Source organism: Mchenga conophoros, linkage group LG15 (assembly GCF_057382185.1).
Source record: "Mchenga conophoros isolate Kocher_MC1m ecotype Shallow Benthic linkage group LG15, M_conophoros_male_GT1.1, whole genome shotgun sequence".
NCBI classification, from domain to species: Eukaryota; Metazoa; Chordata; class Actinopteri; order Cichliformes; family Cichlidae; genus Mchenga; species Mchenga conophoros.
Window position 1 is genome coordinate 15,744,088 of NC_140540.1, and position 17,463 is coordinate 15,761,550.

Genomic DNA, 17,463 nt, shown 5'->3' on the forward strand with positions numbered 1-17,463 from the left:
GTTACAGACAAGCAACTGGTCAGGTTTGTTTTTCCTCCAGGAAGAGAAGAATGAACTGTTTATACCCAAACCAAGCAAAACAATCTCATGTGATCTGACCTAAATATTGACTCACACACACATGATCATTAAGTCATCCACATGTCTATGCCAGGGACTCAGCCAGGATCAGTCCCGGCTATGAATGCACCCCACAAAACACATTGTTTTATCAGAAAGGCAACATAGCAGCTGCAGCATTGTGGACTGTGGATAATCTGGCAGCAAGAGCCATCGTGGATTTGTGCTTGTGAGCTTTCCTGCTGTGTGGATGAGTGTGAAGAGCAGGGTGCATTAGAGGATCACCGCTGTAATGGTGTAATTCAGGATTTCTGTTTAACGGGATGTATGTTTATTTTAAAGAGTGGGTGGGCATGAGTGGTTCCTTTACTGGAGTGACCATTAACACAGGAAGATGCACAGGGATTACCCATGAAGGGAGGAATTAGGAAAGAGATGGAGGGAAAAGGCAAGAGCTTGAAGAGGAATTAAGAAGAGAGTTTAAAAGACAGAGTAAGGGGGGAGGAAATGAAATAAAAGAACTTCTAAGGCAAACACAAACCTTTTACAAGCTAGTTTAAGATTGCAAATATTGTTTAAAACGTATTCTGTGCATTTTTATTTAAAGGAATTATTCAAAATTTGAAAAAAGTTTAAAAAAAATACACCTGTTGACACCTCTAAAGCTCAATAATTAACATAACACATAATACCTCATTTGTTTAATCTATACATAATCCGAAACGTTACGATCTTAGGAAGTTGTAGTTCAACAGGAAATTATACGCTATATTTCATTAATCTGGATAAAGTGTGACCCCATGATCAACCCCACCTACCCTTTTGCAACATCTGTTTTTGAGAAAAAGACTTTTGGAGGATAGAAAACATTCTAGCATTTGACCTTTCGGGAGCATTTCCCCAAGACATCAAGCCAAGGAGAAGAGAGTGCTCATCTACTGGAGCAATTTCTAGTAGATGAAAGATGAGAACAGCTCATCTGTGAGAGCACTAATTTCTTAGTATTTTAAACATTTCTCTACACTTTTACTGATGATTAATTCATCAGTACGCCACCCATAAAACATAAAACCTAGATTACAAAAAGCTCATAATGCAGCAGTCTGTAGAAGACCTTGTTTCACTGGTAACTGGTATAGAGGAACCGCAGGCAGGCGCAGCAACTTCTTGTAAGTCAGGAAATTCTTAAGGTGTGTTCAGAAGCAGAAGCTAATTTTAACCTTGTAGCATTCATGCAAATTGGAGCACTCGTAGCTTTAAGCTACCTAGCAATGAACACAGCCACTTCACATGTAGGAGCGTGCCTGATTATGTGTGACAACTCAACCCCAGTTGAGTTTTTTCCCTCATGTTTCTCTAGTTGTACTCCTTTCCTATCAGTTCTGTGATTCACTTTATTAAATATATGAATAATGCCACAGGATTAGCGAAAGGTTTCAAAAGAAAATCCACATTGAGTCACACCACCTGCAAAATCTGCCTTGTTTCTGTCCAACTCTAAACTGGGGATGTGATAAGTAGTAACTACCAAACCCGAAGATGACACCCACTCAATACAGTGAAATTGCTCTCCTGGGAAGTGAGCCAAAAAAAAGTTTTCCTTCACACCACTACATATGCACATTTCCTTCCCCTCCTGGCCCAGCTGTGGGTTCATGCTCAGCTCAAAGAGTTTTATATTTTACAGAAATACAGCTGATTATTGTAAGCTCTGTGGAGGTTATACAAATGTGATTAAAGCTTCATAATAGAGGGGAAAAAACAACCTTGTTTAGAAATCTCTAGCTGTTTTTTATCATCCTGGTGTGTGGAAAAATAGTTTTTTGGCCATCAGGGAAATTTTGTGGTTGTTGTTGACCACTGTGAAAAACTGGCAGCAAAGACGAGTGGCAGCTGCTTATATTGCCAAATAGATGATAATTTTAACCTCTCCACAATGTTCAAACAGCGGTGCTAAAATTCCCATAATGTTTAAAAACTGATTTATTTATTTATTTATTTCTGTTTTGTAACACTCTGTAGCTGTTGATAGGACATGCTCTGTTTCATTAGAGGATAGCAAATCCTTCACCTGTATTTTTTACAGCCCATTATAACAAAAAAAAAAAAACATTATGAGCCAGCAGCAGTATTGAAACTGACTGCATAATTTCAGATTTCCTTAAAAAATAATTAATTTCTCTCAATAAATGTGTTTTCTGCAATTGCATAATTCCTCTGGAATCCCCCAGAACAATATTTTAACGTTTCACTTTCTTAAATATTGCATTTGAATCACATACATCAATAGTCTCCTGACAGATATATATAGAAAATTACATTTTTATAGTAGTTTAATTTTAATGAAGAGAGACAGAATATGAACCAACAATCCAGAAAAAAATGAGTGAAATAAGTATTTGATTTCGAAGCAAAACAAGCCTTAGTATTTGGTGGAGAAACTCTTGTTGGCAACTAGACATTTCTACAAACTCAGAAGGGATTTTGGCCCATTCATCATTACAGAAACTTTCTAAATCCTTTAGGTTTCTTGGCTGCTGCTTAGCAGCTCGAAGTTTCAGCTCCCTACACAGACTTTCTAGGCCTGAGCTGGATACTGGCTAGGCCACTCCATGACCTCAATGTGCTTCTTCTTTAGCCTCTCCTTGGTTGCCTTGGTGGTATGTTTTGGGATATTGTCATGTTGTAATAACCATCCATGACCCATCTTCAGTGTTCTGGCTGAGGGAAAAAGCTCTCAAGATTTTATAGCCTCATCCATTCTGTCATTCTGTACCCTTAACAGAAAAACTGCCCCAAAGCATAGTGTTTCCACCTCTGTGCTTGACTGTGGGGATGGTGTTCTTTGGGTCAAATTCAGTGTTTCTGTTCTTCCAAATACAGTGGGTTGAGCTGATGCCGTAGAGCTCAATTTTGGCTTCATCTGACCATAGCACTTTCTGACAAACCTTCTCTGAATCATATACTGGCAAACTTACATGTGCTTCCTTCGGGGGAGGGGGGGGGGGGGGGGCTGCAGGTGCCACAAAATTTCAATTCATTACTGTGTGGTGTCTTACCTATGGTGTTCTTGGTGACTGTGGCTCCAACAGCCTTCAGATCATTAACAAGCTCCTCACATGTAGTTCTGGGCTGATCCAACACCTTTCATATTTTTTCCATTACTGAATAATCACACCAACAGTTTTCACCTTCTCACAAAGCTTCTTGCTGATGGTCTTGTAGACCATTCCAACCCCGTGCAGGTCTACAGGCTTGTCCCTGATGTATGCCAAGACTTGACAGCTCTTTGGTCTTTCCCATTGTGGTGGAGAGTTGAATGGAAGAAATCAGATCAGAAAGTAGATCAGCAGTTTCTGAAATACCCAGACCAGTTGGCTTGGCACCACCAACCATGCCACACCCAAAGTCACTTAAATCACCTTTCTTCCCAATTCTGATGCTCACTTTAAGCTGTCTGGACCGTGTCTATGTGCCTAAATGCCCTGAGTTGCCACCATGTGATTGGCTGATTAGAGTTTTTAACAGCTGAACAGATGTACATGATAATGTTTCCTATGGGTGTATTTATGTCACAAGTTCTTACCAAAAAAAAATACAAAATTTTAAATGTCCTGAATCTGGTAATGTCTTTATCTTAGAGTCTTAGAGTATAGGTACAAAGGTGCATAAAATTTTTCCAAATCTTTCAGATGTCTAGTTTTAGCCATGATTGCTGGTTATTTAGAACCCATGCTTAATCTCAAAACCAGTAGAATGTCATCACAATGTCCATTTGGGCTGAGTGACAGTTCCATTTTTAGAGCAGGATATCATGGGATTTTTGTGCCTTATGTTATGTTTGAATATTGTGTGGTTTCATAGAAATTTGTCCCCGTTTCACATTATTACATTGATGTCATTGGCATTAAGTGGTCTGCTTAGTGAAGAGACCAGGAATTCAAAAGGGATTAAATTCATTCATCCTCCGATCCACACAGATGAATGGGTATGCACGACCAAGATGCTTGTTTTTTGAGTGCAGTTTGGTGCCAGTGACTACAGCGTGAAAGGCACAGGGGTGGTCAACCTGGGTATGGGTTCATGATATGACATCAACCGGCAGATTGGAGGTGCATGTTGAGTGGAAAGCAGCTCTCTTAGTGGCCTCCAGAGGGCAGAGCGGCCTCTCTGCCCCTGGGCGATTCTGCCCTGTGCTCTGGGCTTAGCTGCTCGTTACATTAAAACAGGGGCTTCTGTGACAGAGTCAGCATTATGAAAGCTAAGAGGATTAGCTGATGGACATTTCTGGCGTTGCCGGTCAATTATCAAAATGAAAAGCAGTGACTGGGCAAGGCCTGGCATGCTCTATGGCACAGAAGAGCTCCTCTCTCTCTCCTTCTCATCTCCACTCTAGCTCTCCATCTCCCACTCAGCTTCTGTCTGTCACAGGTTACTGAGGTTTAGGCAGGGAGGCGGAGAAATAAATAAAGGCGTCATTGATGCCTTTCTGAACATGACATGGTTATCTGTGTGAGCCACGGATTAAAAAAGAGCATTTAAAATTTAATGTTTCTAAAGTGCAAAACTGTATGTTATGCAACTGTGTAAAAACAGGCCTGCATGTCAGCCAGCCATCCATGCTCCTCCAACCATGTGCATGATCATCCATCCCCACATACACTCCCTCACACTGCGTGCTTCGCTACTGTGTATGTGTGGGCATGTGTGTGACTGTGTAGCCCCCTGTGATTGTTTAGCACGCTATGATAATAGGAGGAGTCTCCACCACTGTGATGTCACGCTGCCAACACGTGTGATGCTGGAGTGTTGGGGGTGATTTGTGGGGAGGCAGGATGGGGAGAAGGTTTGTTTTGGTATATCCAGAAAAGTGACATTCCACAGCTGCCCGTGTTAAGGATCTACCCCGGGGATTCACACAACACTGCGAATGTAATCAGCCGAGTCAGTGTGCCACCACGGCTGCAGCGGACACATCACGCCGGCAGTGACACCGTGCCTCCCCTTCCATCCTCAGCACTCGCTTTTATCGCCCAGCTTTAATACAAGCAGTCACACCTCACTGGGGCACGGCAGAGGTGAGGCTGTATATCCACGTGTGCCAGAAAAAGATAAGAAAGCAAACTGATCAAGTGTTTCTCTTATTATTATTTTAAAGCCAGGAAGGCAACATTTATATTTACTTCTATAACTGTGAGACAGTTACTTAACATATAAAAAGAGCAGTAATCCTGGCTTACTACAAGCAGGCTGAATTATATTCAATCCCAATTATCACTTGCGGGGACAATGTCATCTCGGCGCTGTATTACAAATGGTCCTGCTGCATGGGCAGATTTGATATGGGTATTCAGAGGCTGCTTACATACAGCTGAAAAATGTCTCCATCTGGTGTCACTACACAACTAGCTAAACTAATAGGTAGCAAAGTATTTGTAGTGATAGACCGATCAGCATATGTGACACATCATATGCTTATTTTTTTGTGTTATCAGTCTGCAGTTAGTTTTGCTTATTGGCTTATTTTCATTTTTGCACTAGTTAGGTTTATCATTGTCTGGATTTCTGTTTGGTTGTGTGTTTATTCCTCAATATCAGTTGATCTGAATTCATCTCAAAGTGTAGATTCTGAGAGAACTAATATGAAGCTCTGGAGCTTTGTCAAGCCCAAACTGCTGGAACCCTGTTCTCTTTCCTTGCCAGTGTGCCTCTGCCGTGCGCAGTGAAAACATACAGAGGTGGAAGAGAAGATTATCGAATTAAATCGGCCACATTTTGGATTCGAATCTCCAGGTAGGCCGGGGCCTTTCTGTGTGGAGTTTGCGTGCTCTCCCTGTGCCTGTGTGGGCTTCCTCTGGCTTCCTCCCACAGCCCAAAGAAGTGCAGTGGTGAATCTAAAGTGGCCGTAGGTGTGAATGGAAGGTAGATAAAGAGCTTAAGTGCACAGCATAAAGTCCTGTATGAGTATATGTGAAATACGAATGTGGGCTTGTAGTATAAAGTGCTCTGAGTGGTCAATAACACTGAAAAAGCACAATATACATGCCAGCCCAGTAAGGATTCTGAGAAGTTTTCGATTTTACCTTATATAAGCAGTAATGAATGCGTGAATAGGCAAGTAACGCAACATAACTGTAGGACTGAATAGCCAGCATTTGAAGTTATGGACATTTAAGACAAACAGAAATACATCTTGGAAAAAAAAGATTTTTAATGACAGATCTGGAGGCCCAAAACATTTACTTGGATGTGATTGTAAAGAGGGAGGACTTCAGAATCTGTTCACACAAAGATGTCAGTCCATGGAAGCATCTGCCTTTGCCATTATTGAGGTAAACTACCAATAAAAAAAAATTACCTGGAAAAGAAATTATAAAAGGTACAGGAAAAGGAAAATGTTCAACACGGTTTGCAGTGAAACAGTCGGAACTGCTCATCGGGAAGAGGTACACGCATCTTCTCTGGGTAAAGTCCTTGTAAAGGCTTGTCTCTGTATTTCCATGGTGTGCTCTGCTGCAGCTATACAACAGCGTACTGCTGATACAGGAGCTCCCGGATCTTATAGTAGTCGTCACACAGGCAGCCTTCCAGGCCAATGCGTCCGGCCTCCGTCTGGACAAAGAGAGCGCAAACATGCACAGGTCATCCACCAGGTCCTCACACAGCAAGCCTTCACCAGCCTTGTACATCACACCAGACCTTAAAAACAAGTGTGTTCCCCATTCCTTCCTACAAACTTGGATGAAAGCGTCTAATGAATCTGCATCAAGATTTTACAGTTAAACACCGCACTCCTTTACGAGTCTCGGCTCTCTTTGATTTCCTTTTCTGGGTTGCATCTATTTTAAGTTCTTGTCAATTATGCAGGTTGTTGTTAGTATCCTGGCTCACTCCTACTTTCTCTGTAGCTCTGAAGCTTTGCCTGTGTTTCTTATTTGCATCTTTTGGCTGAGGTGAGATGTTTTAATTTGCTGCTGGGGCTTTGGTAGCCTACTTACGCACGCTGTATTTGTTTCTCTTTGTGTGTAAACTACCATTTGGGGTATTTGTGCTTAAGTAAAGAAACGTTAAAGTACTCAATTTTTCAAGTCTGTCTTAGAAAAACAGTCAGGTACCTACAGAGTATCAACATTAAAACCAGTTTTCTTCCTCCTGTTCATGCAAATACACTTTAAGAGAAAACAGGAAGCAGATTTACAGCCTATTGCTTCCACCTGTTTTTCTCTACACCCCAGACTTTCCCATGACATATGAAATGACGTGCTCAGTGCACCGTAAGGAACTGCTCGGGATCCACAATCTATAATCAAACAAATGGACAAGCACAGTTTGTTGTCATTTTTTGTTAGTGTGTCTCATGCGATTAATTTTCAACTGTGCATCGCTGCATCCGATGGCTCAGAGTCTCATGTCACTATAGCCAAGAGTGTAAAGAGAAACGGTCTTTCAAACAGCATTTAAAACACAATTATTTGAAACACTGGCAGGTTTAATATGACTAATTGACTGGTTTTCTATCTATCTAGTATTCTTTCATGGGAAGGAAGGACACTTACTCTGCGGACGGCCACCATGTTGTTGCATACCAGCACTCCTCCCACAAACTCGGCCTGGATGCCCTCTCTCAGCAAGACTTGCTTGAAGTCAGACAGACGAGGTTCGTTGATAAACACAGACTGATGCCCTGAAATCTGAAGAGAGAGTGAAACAGGGTCAAACTTTTCCTACAAAGACTCCTTATTCACTCTTTTGGACGCAGACTATCACAATCACATTACGAGCCTTGGGAAAAGTTTTCTTTCAGGGATCATTTCTGCATCGTACGTTGGTCAAATGACATTAAAATGCCAAAATAAGTTTTATGCACTAATTGTAGCAGCTATTTGGGCCTAAAAGTCACATGCTGCTCATGTTGTTTCATTTGCCAAAACAATTTGCATTACTGCAAGGAAATGAGGCTACCTGTCAAAATGAGCAGCAGCAAAAACAAGCCTTACGATCACATATTCTCTCTGAGCTGAATCGAAACAAAGCGCCCTATTTAGCATTCGTTCCACCCTCTTTAGCTTTCTTCGCACTCAGAGGTGGGACCACTCACTCGTACAACATCACTGACCCATCTAAATGTTTGGGGCACACTGGGAAAAACAGACTGTGTTTGATCTCTCATTCAAAAATATCTAACAACTCTACAGCAGCAAAATAAACTTGAAAGTGAATATTTGAAAGTCCTCCACTCAAACACGTGTTTAGAACATGTGCAGAGCCTGACACTGGGAGACGAAGAGAAAAAGTTTAGAGCTGGAAGATATAAGCAGAATTTTGTGAGCTCACAATTAGGAGACTATCTCAGAGCAGCTAAAGATGGTTCATGAGAGTTGGCTGTAGCCCCTAGGCTTGAAAAGTAAAGTCAATGAAAACATGCCTTAAATGGCTATTGATCGACAGGGGGTTGAGAACTCTGTGTGAAAATTTGTCCACTCTTTTCTTTGATTTATGAGATCATAAATGTTTTTCTACTTGTTTATATGTTGTAAATTTCAAGTGTTCTTCAATAGAATGCGACAGTATTGCGACAGTTATTTTGCAGGCCAAAAAGTTCAGCATATTGGTGCGGCCGTGCATAGTCCTGATTTTTATGTGGCCCCTTGGGGGAAACCCCCTTCCAAAAAAACGATGAATAGATTAGAGTAGGGCTACTCTATGAGTCACATGTAACAATCAGTCTTAATCTAAGTATAATTTCTGTACAGCAAAACAGCTGTACAGAAATTTGCTGTTTTGCACAAGCCAAAATTAACATCTCATTTCACATCACTAGAAAACACAATAGCACATTGCTAACCAAGCTAGCTTGTGATATCTTGTCCAAATATGGGCATGGTTGGAGATGGAAAGAAAGTCAAACTTAAAGTTTTAAAAAGAAAAGTTAGAAATACATGGAAGATTGTCCAGCTTTTAAATACAGTGTGTGGATGCATTATGCAACATAAACCATCAAAAAGAACTGCAAAATCATTCAAGACAGCAAGATTTCTGCTCCCCACCTCGTTTGGTGGCAGTGGTTCCAGCGTGGGAATGACATCACTCTCTTCGGAAAACTCCTTCTCATCCTCTCCGAACAAGTTCTTCATGGCTCGCTGTGCCGTGACTGCTATGTTGATGGGGTCAATGTCAAGATCGGGGGCGATGTCCATAGCCAGCTCGCTTTCTTCCGCCTCGTCTTTCACACCCTCCTCCAGTATCACGCCGGTATCCACCTTCACTACACGCATGTCCAGCACACCGTCAATCCACGCTAGCTCCGTGTCTTTGGCCTTGCAGAACTGCAGAGAGCTCACCAAGGAGTCTTTTAACCGCACCTTTACCAGGACAGAAAACAAGATAGTATGAAGACCCTGACGAGTCTTGGAAGGATTGCAACACAATACTTCATATATAAGGTCATAAAACACATTTAAGCTATAAGATCAAATGCACCCATTACTAAATTTTGGGGGAAAAAGACAAATAAACACACTTTATTAAAAATATAATTACACAGGCCTTAAATGAAGCTAACCTGGTAGATGTGGGTTTCACTAGTGGCATCCACAGTTTCCTGCAGTTTAGGCGTGTAGACTTTGATGTCCTTGCTAAAAGCCTTGCAGGACTCTGCCAGGTCCAGACTGGCTTCTGGTGGCCCACGAACAATCACCAGCTGTCTGGGCTTCATCTGATTGATAATCTTCTTTATGGAGTCCCCGTCAGAGCGACCCTCGTAGTCTATGTACATGACCCTTGCTCTGTGAAGAAACAGAGATGAGGTCAAGCCTTTCAACACTACCCTTGCTAGGACAAGAACTGCGCCAGAGACACCAGAGACTTGTTGACTACACATAACAATTTTCAGCATCATACAGGTTGATATTCAATCACGTGGAGGTGGATTCTACTGTACTGTTTGCCAATGGCCAGTTAAAATGGCTGAGAAAACACAGCCAAATTATCACAATGATCACTGACCTTATTTCAAGACTTTCTATGCTTGAGATGCATTTTGTGGGGACTACAGACAGATCCTGGTCCATAGGTTCATCTCCATTGGTCAAACCAGATTCTAATTTGCTCTTCTCCTCCTCTGTGGTTTGCAATTCAGGAACCAGAAACTCCTCTAGCCTTTAAAAGGTAACATTGGTTTTTATTATTATATTATCATTGATAAAAGTCAGAGTTTCACATTAGTGGCCTCCTGCATTCATCAGTCATCTGATGTTTTTGTGCATTAGTATCGAGTACCTGATGATTTCTCCATACTCGTCCCATTTGATTCTCTCCTCGTGTGTGGGGAACATTGGATATGACTTTTTGGCCTGTTTGAAGAAACTGCCTTTACGGCTGCCCTCGCCCTTCATCATCAAATCGTGGTGTTTGGTTTTTACTACAGCCGACTGATCCAGATCATCATCCATATCGCTCTCATCGCTGGAGTCCACATCCACCCTGCAAACCCATAAAATAAATATTAATTCTATACTTAAAAGTTTAATTTATCTAAGAGCAGACAACGTATTTTTGCTCGGTAGTAGAATATAAATGTTTGTCATAAACGTGTTATGACTCATCTCGCAGTTACAGATTTCCTTTTAAACAGCATGTTTGAGATTTGCAGTCTAGACCACAGTTTGCATTTGTGATGGCATTTTTTCCAAACCTAATTTGCTGTCGTACTCGTGAACTGACTGATGAAACGTTTTGTAACACCAAAAGCGTCACAGAGAAAATACATGCAACCCTTAAGCTACGAGTCATCTCATGTCTTTTTCTGTAGAAACTTACTCTTTTGCTTGTTCAAGTTTTTTAGCAGTTTCTTTCTTAAGTTTCTCCTTTTCCAGGTATTCTTCCAGCTCCTTGCCTTCGAGTTTTACTCTCTTCTTGACCTGTTGTAACAAGAAAAAGTGGCAAATGGATACGGTGTAAATGACAAACTGACACGTTTTGTTTCTTCCTAAGCCGGGTCTGCATATTAGCATCAGGAGCTTCCCATGGGGCAGATATCAACCCTCTGGTACAGCAAATCAACATTATGACTGCAGGCCTCACCTCCAGATCCAGCATCATTTCTCCAGGGTTGTCGATGAGGTAGCGAGCTAAGGTTCCAGGTGTGGTGCGGTACGTCAGGATGATGGAATTTTTTGCATTTTGACACCACTGGATAAAAAGTTCTCGAGAAAACCCTGACTCAAGGTCCGGTTGGCTGCAGAGCACCACCTTGGGGCTGGGTACTCGGGCCAGGTCTGCCAGACTGTGGCACAGGGTCAAATGTCGGAATTGGAACGGGTTGTTCCTCTTGTCCTCAAAACACCTCATGAGCTTGTCACTCATCCACTCCACCTAGAAAGGATCAGTGATTAATGAATTCAAGAATTATAACAAATATGTATTATTTGCTGTGCTCTCTCTGTAACAAAATGAAAGTTTTGACTGGAAAAATCTGAATATTTCAATAGTTTCGCCGATGTGAAAAAAAACAAACAGTTAACAGTACCTGGGACTTTGAGAACTCCACTACATTGTAGCTAACATTGTTAAGCAGAGCGAGTGGGTAAGCTCCGAGCCCAGCATCCTTTGTCCTCCAAATCTGGTCCAGGAGCTGAGCCAGTTCCAGCACACGCCCAGCTGTATCTACGGCAATAAGGACATTGCCATCACCACGCAAGGTCTCCATCACATTGGCTGTGGAAGAACGGAAAAAGAGAATTACAAATGTACATAATAAAATCTGTAACCGTTAGAATATGGCAGTATGAACTCGCATATTATTGATGTAATAGTGTTAGTGTTAAAGCGCCCAGTGGCTATTAATACGTACTAAGTAGCTGCTCATCTCTTTGCTTACGACGTGGTTGTACATACGCCGCATTGAAGGAGTCTGTAATAAGTAAGGATGGACGGCTGAGGCTCTCCAGTGAGCAGCCATTGAGGTGGCTGGAGTACACAGAGAAAAAGAATGCATTAACAATGAGCCAAACTAAAGCAATAAAATTTCATTTCACATTAACGTTTTCTTTGCTTACATTTCTCTCTTGTGGTTAAAGTCCACGGCGTAAACAATCTCCTCCTCCCCATCCTTCACAATTTTCCAAATAGTGCCTCCAATCATGTGACCGGCTGGAAGAGGAGTAATGGAAAGACCGTGCCCTTTTCCTGTCAGGTAAAAAAAAAATACATAAACAATCACATTGTTATATGTGGTGCATAAACAGGGAATAACACCTATTCTGCAAATAAAACACACCTTTCAAATTGACAATCTGAGAGTATTTCAGCTGCTGGATCTTATCAAAAGCAGCATCCACATCATCAAGTGTGAACAGTGTAAAATCTTCACTGTTGTTTCGGGACTACATGGAAAGAAAGAGAGAATTTAATAAAGTAATGGTAATCAAGCCAAAAAGAACCTCTGTTAATTAAATCATGCATTACCCATATCCCCTTCTTACCTGATACAGATCGTACATAAACATTTGCCCCATCTTGTAGACAGGAATTGTGGCATAGATAGTACAGTTCAGCCCCAGTTTGCCCACAGCGTATGGCAGGGCTCCCAAGTGTATGGGGTCGGGATGGGAGAGCAGCACAGCGTCGACCTGATGAACATGTCTGGAGAGGGGGAAAAAGAGCATTGCAGCAGGTTCAAGTCCCAGAAAAGTGGAGTGGTTTAATTCAAATCTTTATTCAATCGCACAGTCTCGTCTCACAAGATCAAAATTTCTTCTTTAAAGGAGAACAATACGCATTCACAAGGAGTTCAAACAGATAATAAAGCTTTACATTTTACAAGGGAAATATAGGCTTCTAGTGGCCTCTACTTTGAGGACAGTTTGCGATTCATTCAAGATTAGAAGGTGCACAGTTCCAGAAACAAAGCCAACTAACATGTGCACATGGGAAATATTTAAAGTTGTGTTTAATGCTTTCCCCCTCAACAAAGATGACATTTCATGAACTGCCCTGTACCCTTAATGATGAGTTTTGATACCTCAATACATATCAATAAAGACGTGACAACCACTGAAATAGTTTTGGGGTTTTTTCCAAGGGTAACTGAATAGGCAGAGACCACCCTCACCAATTTCTGATACAAACCCAGTCATTTTGCTCTATAAGCAAGAGCTTCAAGGGTTACTTCTGATACTCCTGGTGTTAAGATAGCTATTGTGTAAAAATCAATTTAGAGGTTTCCTGAGTTTGCACTAAAATAAGACTTTAAAAAACATTTTTTCTCTGCAAGTTACAATTCAACCACTGTCTCTGTAGCTGTTGTTATTAGATGTGAGAAGAGAGGAGAGTTTAGGTAGTTTGGAAGCCTCAAGAGTAGAGCTGTGCCTTTTATTTTTGACTCTATAGATGTTCATCCAACCGATACAGTTAGAAATGAGTATGAAATTCCTCATTGGTGATAAAGCACTATAATACACAGGGTTTTACAACTGGAGTGCTGATAGGGCAGTATGACTGTGTGTGTGTGTGTGTGTGTATATATATATATATATATATATACACACACACACACACACATACACACACATACATACATACACACGCATTTTGTCTCCAAACTGTTCAACTGGAACTGTCCTTCTAATCTAATTCTTTCGCCCAGTGAAAATCTTAACGTCTACAAAATTGCCATTAGAGTATTAATTAGATAATTCATGTTGTATATATGTATAGGAAACAGCAATAGAGCAAGAATTAGAAGACATACATTTATCCATGCTAATGAAAGCATAAACAAGCAAAGGACTAAATTTGGAAATCTCTCCATATATGTTAAACCATCTCCTTGTGCCTGATATTCTTCTACTACAAGATGAGACAGAAGAAGTACAAATTCAACATACATGTAAGTGAGGTACATTGGGTTTTTGATGTTAAGATTTCTTCGCAGATGACTTTCAGACTCAAACAAAACCTACATCCATCGTCTAATATGTGGTATGACAGAAACCAACAAACAGAACCATATAATCTGTGGACTAGAAGCTTTTTACTATAGTATTATAAATGATGGGCTACACCTGGACCCATCTAGAAAGAATGGCCAGGACAGAAATCTCTGGAGATCTACCTTTGGCAGCCCATACCCTGGGAGGGGTGACGGGCAGTAGTAGTATTATAAACTTTTTTTTATGTCAGTAAAAAAGTCGGCACAAGCTTTCTTTCCCCTACTTCACGGTGGGGAGGTCAGTCATCAATAAACCAGACTGCTGTGGGTGTACTGTTTAGTGAGTTCATAAAGGCACATTTACTTTTTGCTAAGAGTTTAAAAAAAATAGAAACATCAACTGTTTTTGAAAGACTGGCGGTATACCGACCTCTTCATAGCATCTATGATTTCCGTGGAGAAGTTCTCATCCCACCCGCAGTCCAAGAGGAAGCGGAATTCATCCACCTGCAGCAGGTAACAAAGGGCAGACTCCTCCAGAACCCCTGACACGGCTGTCAGCTTGATAATGGACGTCATGGTTCTTCAGTTGTCGAGCTGAAATATAAGATTTGTGCTTGCATGTTATCCTCACCACGAAACCTTTCCTACTAACTCTAAGGCCCGTGGCTCTTTATGTGTGAGTGCGACTCTGCGAAAAGTCATTCAATTTAATCAACAAAGAAAACAAACACAACCATGGTTGGAGTTTGCCATTAAAATCTGTGTGAGGCTAATAGCGTAATGTTGCACAATTTTAACCAGTGATGTATGCAGCTTACAGGCTGTAAGTAAATATAATGTAAACATAGTTTTGTCGCTAGCCACAGCTAGCTTAGAGTTGTTAGCAGATTGCCCAGCAAAGTGTATTTACAGTGCTAGCTAATGAGTGTAAATGAACTAACAAAGGAGCGTGCACCATACCATTAATTGTAAAATAATGGATTAGTCTTCTGGAATAAAAAACAACTTTTTTTCTGTTATTCCCAAATTAAACCATTTTGGCTCGCGTTTTTGATAGCGGCAGACATACTTGCCGCTGCATCATGTGTGAGAGGGCAAAGGAGCATACCACAAATGGTGGTGTCGTTACTAAATAATTCTAAATCTCTTCTAAAACACTACATTTAGATTTTTTTCGAAAGGTATCTGAACACATCACCTTTAACATCATAGTTTCAGTGTTGGATCGTATCTAATATTCCACTACTTGTGCTTTGACATTAAAATGTATTATTTAAAAATATGAAACCACCTCGTCGTAAGTTTACAGTTGGTAGAATCCGATGTCCTTCGCTTGCTGAATGAGGAACTGAAGGCCGCGGCTGGTGTAAACAGAAGGTATTATTTTAGATATTAATATTACATTCATTATTCTTTTTTGGTCGAGCCAGTGCGTTTTAATGTGTTTGTTGTACTGACAATACAGTAACCAGTGCATCTTAGAAATAATCCTTATCTACATCTTAAAACATATTGCTAAGGCTAACTAGCTGACAGGCTAGCTAGCCAAGTGCCTCTCTCTAGGATACCAAAAGTTTGTGATGAACGATCTGCAGACTTACCGGATATTTAGTATTCAGCTTCATATATATATATATATATATATATATATATATATATATATATAAGCTGTAATGTAATGTAATGCATGGCTACCATATGATAACTGAAGTGACCGTGGTCTGATGTGCATTTAATGAGGTTTGCCTGTCAAACCTCATTGAAGTGCATAAAGAAGTGTTGTAAATCATTGTCAAGGTGTACACATTCTTAGAATCTAAAGTAGGCGTTTAAAGACACTCGGTTGTTGTGCTTATTGTGCAAGAAAATGTCTGTCATTTTTAGTTGACAACATTAGCTAATTTTGTTTTCTAGAAGTTTTTTGCAGGTCCTCTAAATCTATGAACATGGGCTACCCCCAGAATACTACATGTTGCTAAACATTACAACGTCTCTTTTAATGGTTGGGACTCGCAGCATGATCAAAATAATGATGGTGGCACAATATAAAAAGCATTCTCCCTTTCCTGATCTTAGTTTAAAAAAAAAAAAATTTGTTTCACTGAAATGTTTGAGATCAAACAAATTTTAACATTAGACAAAGATAACCCGAGTACATGCAAAATCTAAATCTGTGTAACTAAATGGAAAGAAATGGAATTAAAAGCAGAAAGCTGTCGTTGCGTTCATTATTACTTTTAATAAGTCACTTCAGTTGTAAGTGATCTGATTTCCTACACTTTTAACAGTATTTCCCTTAATTTTATTTTAGTTAACTTTTACCCTTATTCATTTGAGAGCCTCATTTAAAATCATGATTTAATAACTGATTTGTTTATTTAACAGGGGTATCTATGTGGTGCCAGTGTATCAATGGTGTATCTTAAAAGAAAGCAATAAGATATTGCTATATTAGTATTTAGCCTTTCAAATAGCTTAAACAGAGATTAGGCTGTTCAGCAATAGTGGTAAATGTTCTTGTATCATTTATGCTTGTGCTTTCCTGTATCCATTCTTCTTATTATACAAATATGAATGCACAACTGCAATCATAAGTTTAATTTGGGAGTATAAAACCCATGCTCTTTTTCTTTTTAGGTAGGAACCATGGTGAACTTGGCAGCCTTTGCCCGCCAGTACTGGGCGCACATATTTGTCCCCACAGGCTTTGTCATTGGATGGTACCTTGACAAGCAACAGGACCAGAAGTTGACAGCTTTCAGAAACAAGAGTGCTTTGTACGGAAGGTAAGAACGAGTGACTGTTCACCAAATAAAAACAAAACAAACCCCTCAGGTTATTCTTGAATTTAAAGACAAGCTACTATGTTGACTTCATGGTGATGTTTGTCACTGTGTACACAATAGCCCATGGCCTGGAGTTATTAGTTTAGTGCATGGATATTTTCAATTGGGCAAAGTTATAAATACATGAAATCTGCAATTTCATAAAAAATCCACCTGTAAATTTTCCTAAAAAGCTAGTGCTATAAATCCTTAAGGTTACTTTGACTCCTATCTCCTTTTTTTTTCCTAAAAAAGGCTCAATTAATAACCAACTGCCTTCTATATCTATGCAAATCCACTTTAATAGATTACCATATAACACTTTTTGTTTCTACACTTTTCCACTTTCAGCCGATAACTCCAGTAGTGATCTTCTGGTGTAAAACTGTACTCATCCATCATTCTGTTCTGCGAAAGCCAAACATCTTACAAAACTTCAAATTTTTCTTCTTTTTATAGGGAACTGAAGCCTGGAGAGGAGGTGACCTGGAGGTAGACTGCTCTCTACTTGAAAGCCTGTGTGGTGTGAACGAATGGGTGTCCTCAAATCACAATATTTAAGAAGACTCCTGTACCTCTGTTTTTGAGTTGTATCAACCAATAATAAAGACGCCATTAATTGAAATCATTTGGTACTTGTTAATG

At 40.3% G+C, this 17,463-nt stretch overlaps 2 protein-coding genes across 2 annotated transcripts; one reads left to right on the forward strand and one right to left on the reverse strand.

The window, feature by feature from the left end:
- Positions 1-6,253: 6,253 nt before the first annotated feature.
- On the reverse strand, positions 6,254-15,087 carry cpsf2 (cleavage and polyadenylation specific factor 2). Its single transcript, XM_085246649.1, has 15 exons — positions 14,954-15,087; positions 14,421-14,587; positions 12,543-12,702; positions 12,338-12,443; positions 12,117-12,246; positions 11,912-12,027; positions 11,588-11,775; positions 11,143-11,433; positions 10,879-10,979; positions 10,339-10,542; positions 10,066-10,218; positions 9,623-9,845; positions 9,108-9,422; positions 7,617-7,751; positions 6,254-6,672 (listed from the first exon to the last, which is right to left on the reverse strand). The coding sequence occupies exons 2-15, from the start codon at positions 14,567-14,569 to the stop codon at positions 6,580-6,582; spliced, it is 2,364 nt and encodes a 787-aa protein (XP_085102775.1). The 5' UTR covers positions 14,570-14,587; positions 14,954-15,087; the 3' UTR covers positions 6,254-6,579.
- Positions 15,088-15,220: 133 nt separating this feature from the next.
- Positions 15,221-17,443, forward strand: ndufb1 (NADH:ubiquinone oxidoreductase subunit B1). The gene is made up of 3 exons (XM_085246653.1): positions 15,221-15,370; positions 16,631-16,779; positions 17,278-17,443. Exons 2-3 carry the CDS (start codon positions 16,640-16,642, stop codon positions 17,312-17,314), a joined length of 177 nt encoding a protein of 58 aa, XP_085102779.1. The 5' UTR covers positions 15,221-15,370; positions 16,631-16,639; the 3' UTR covers positions 17,315-17,443.
- The last annotated feature ends 20 nt before the right edge of the window (positions 17,444-17,463 follow it).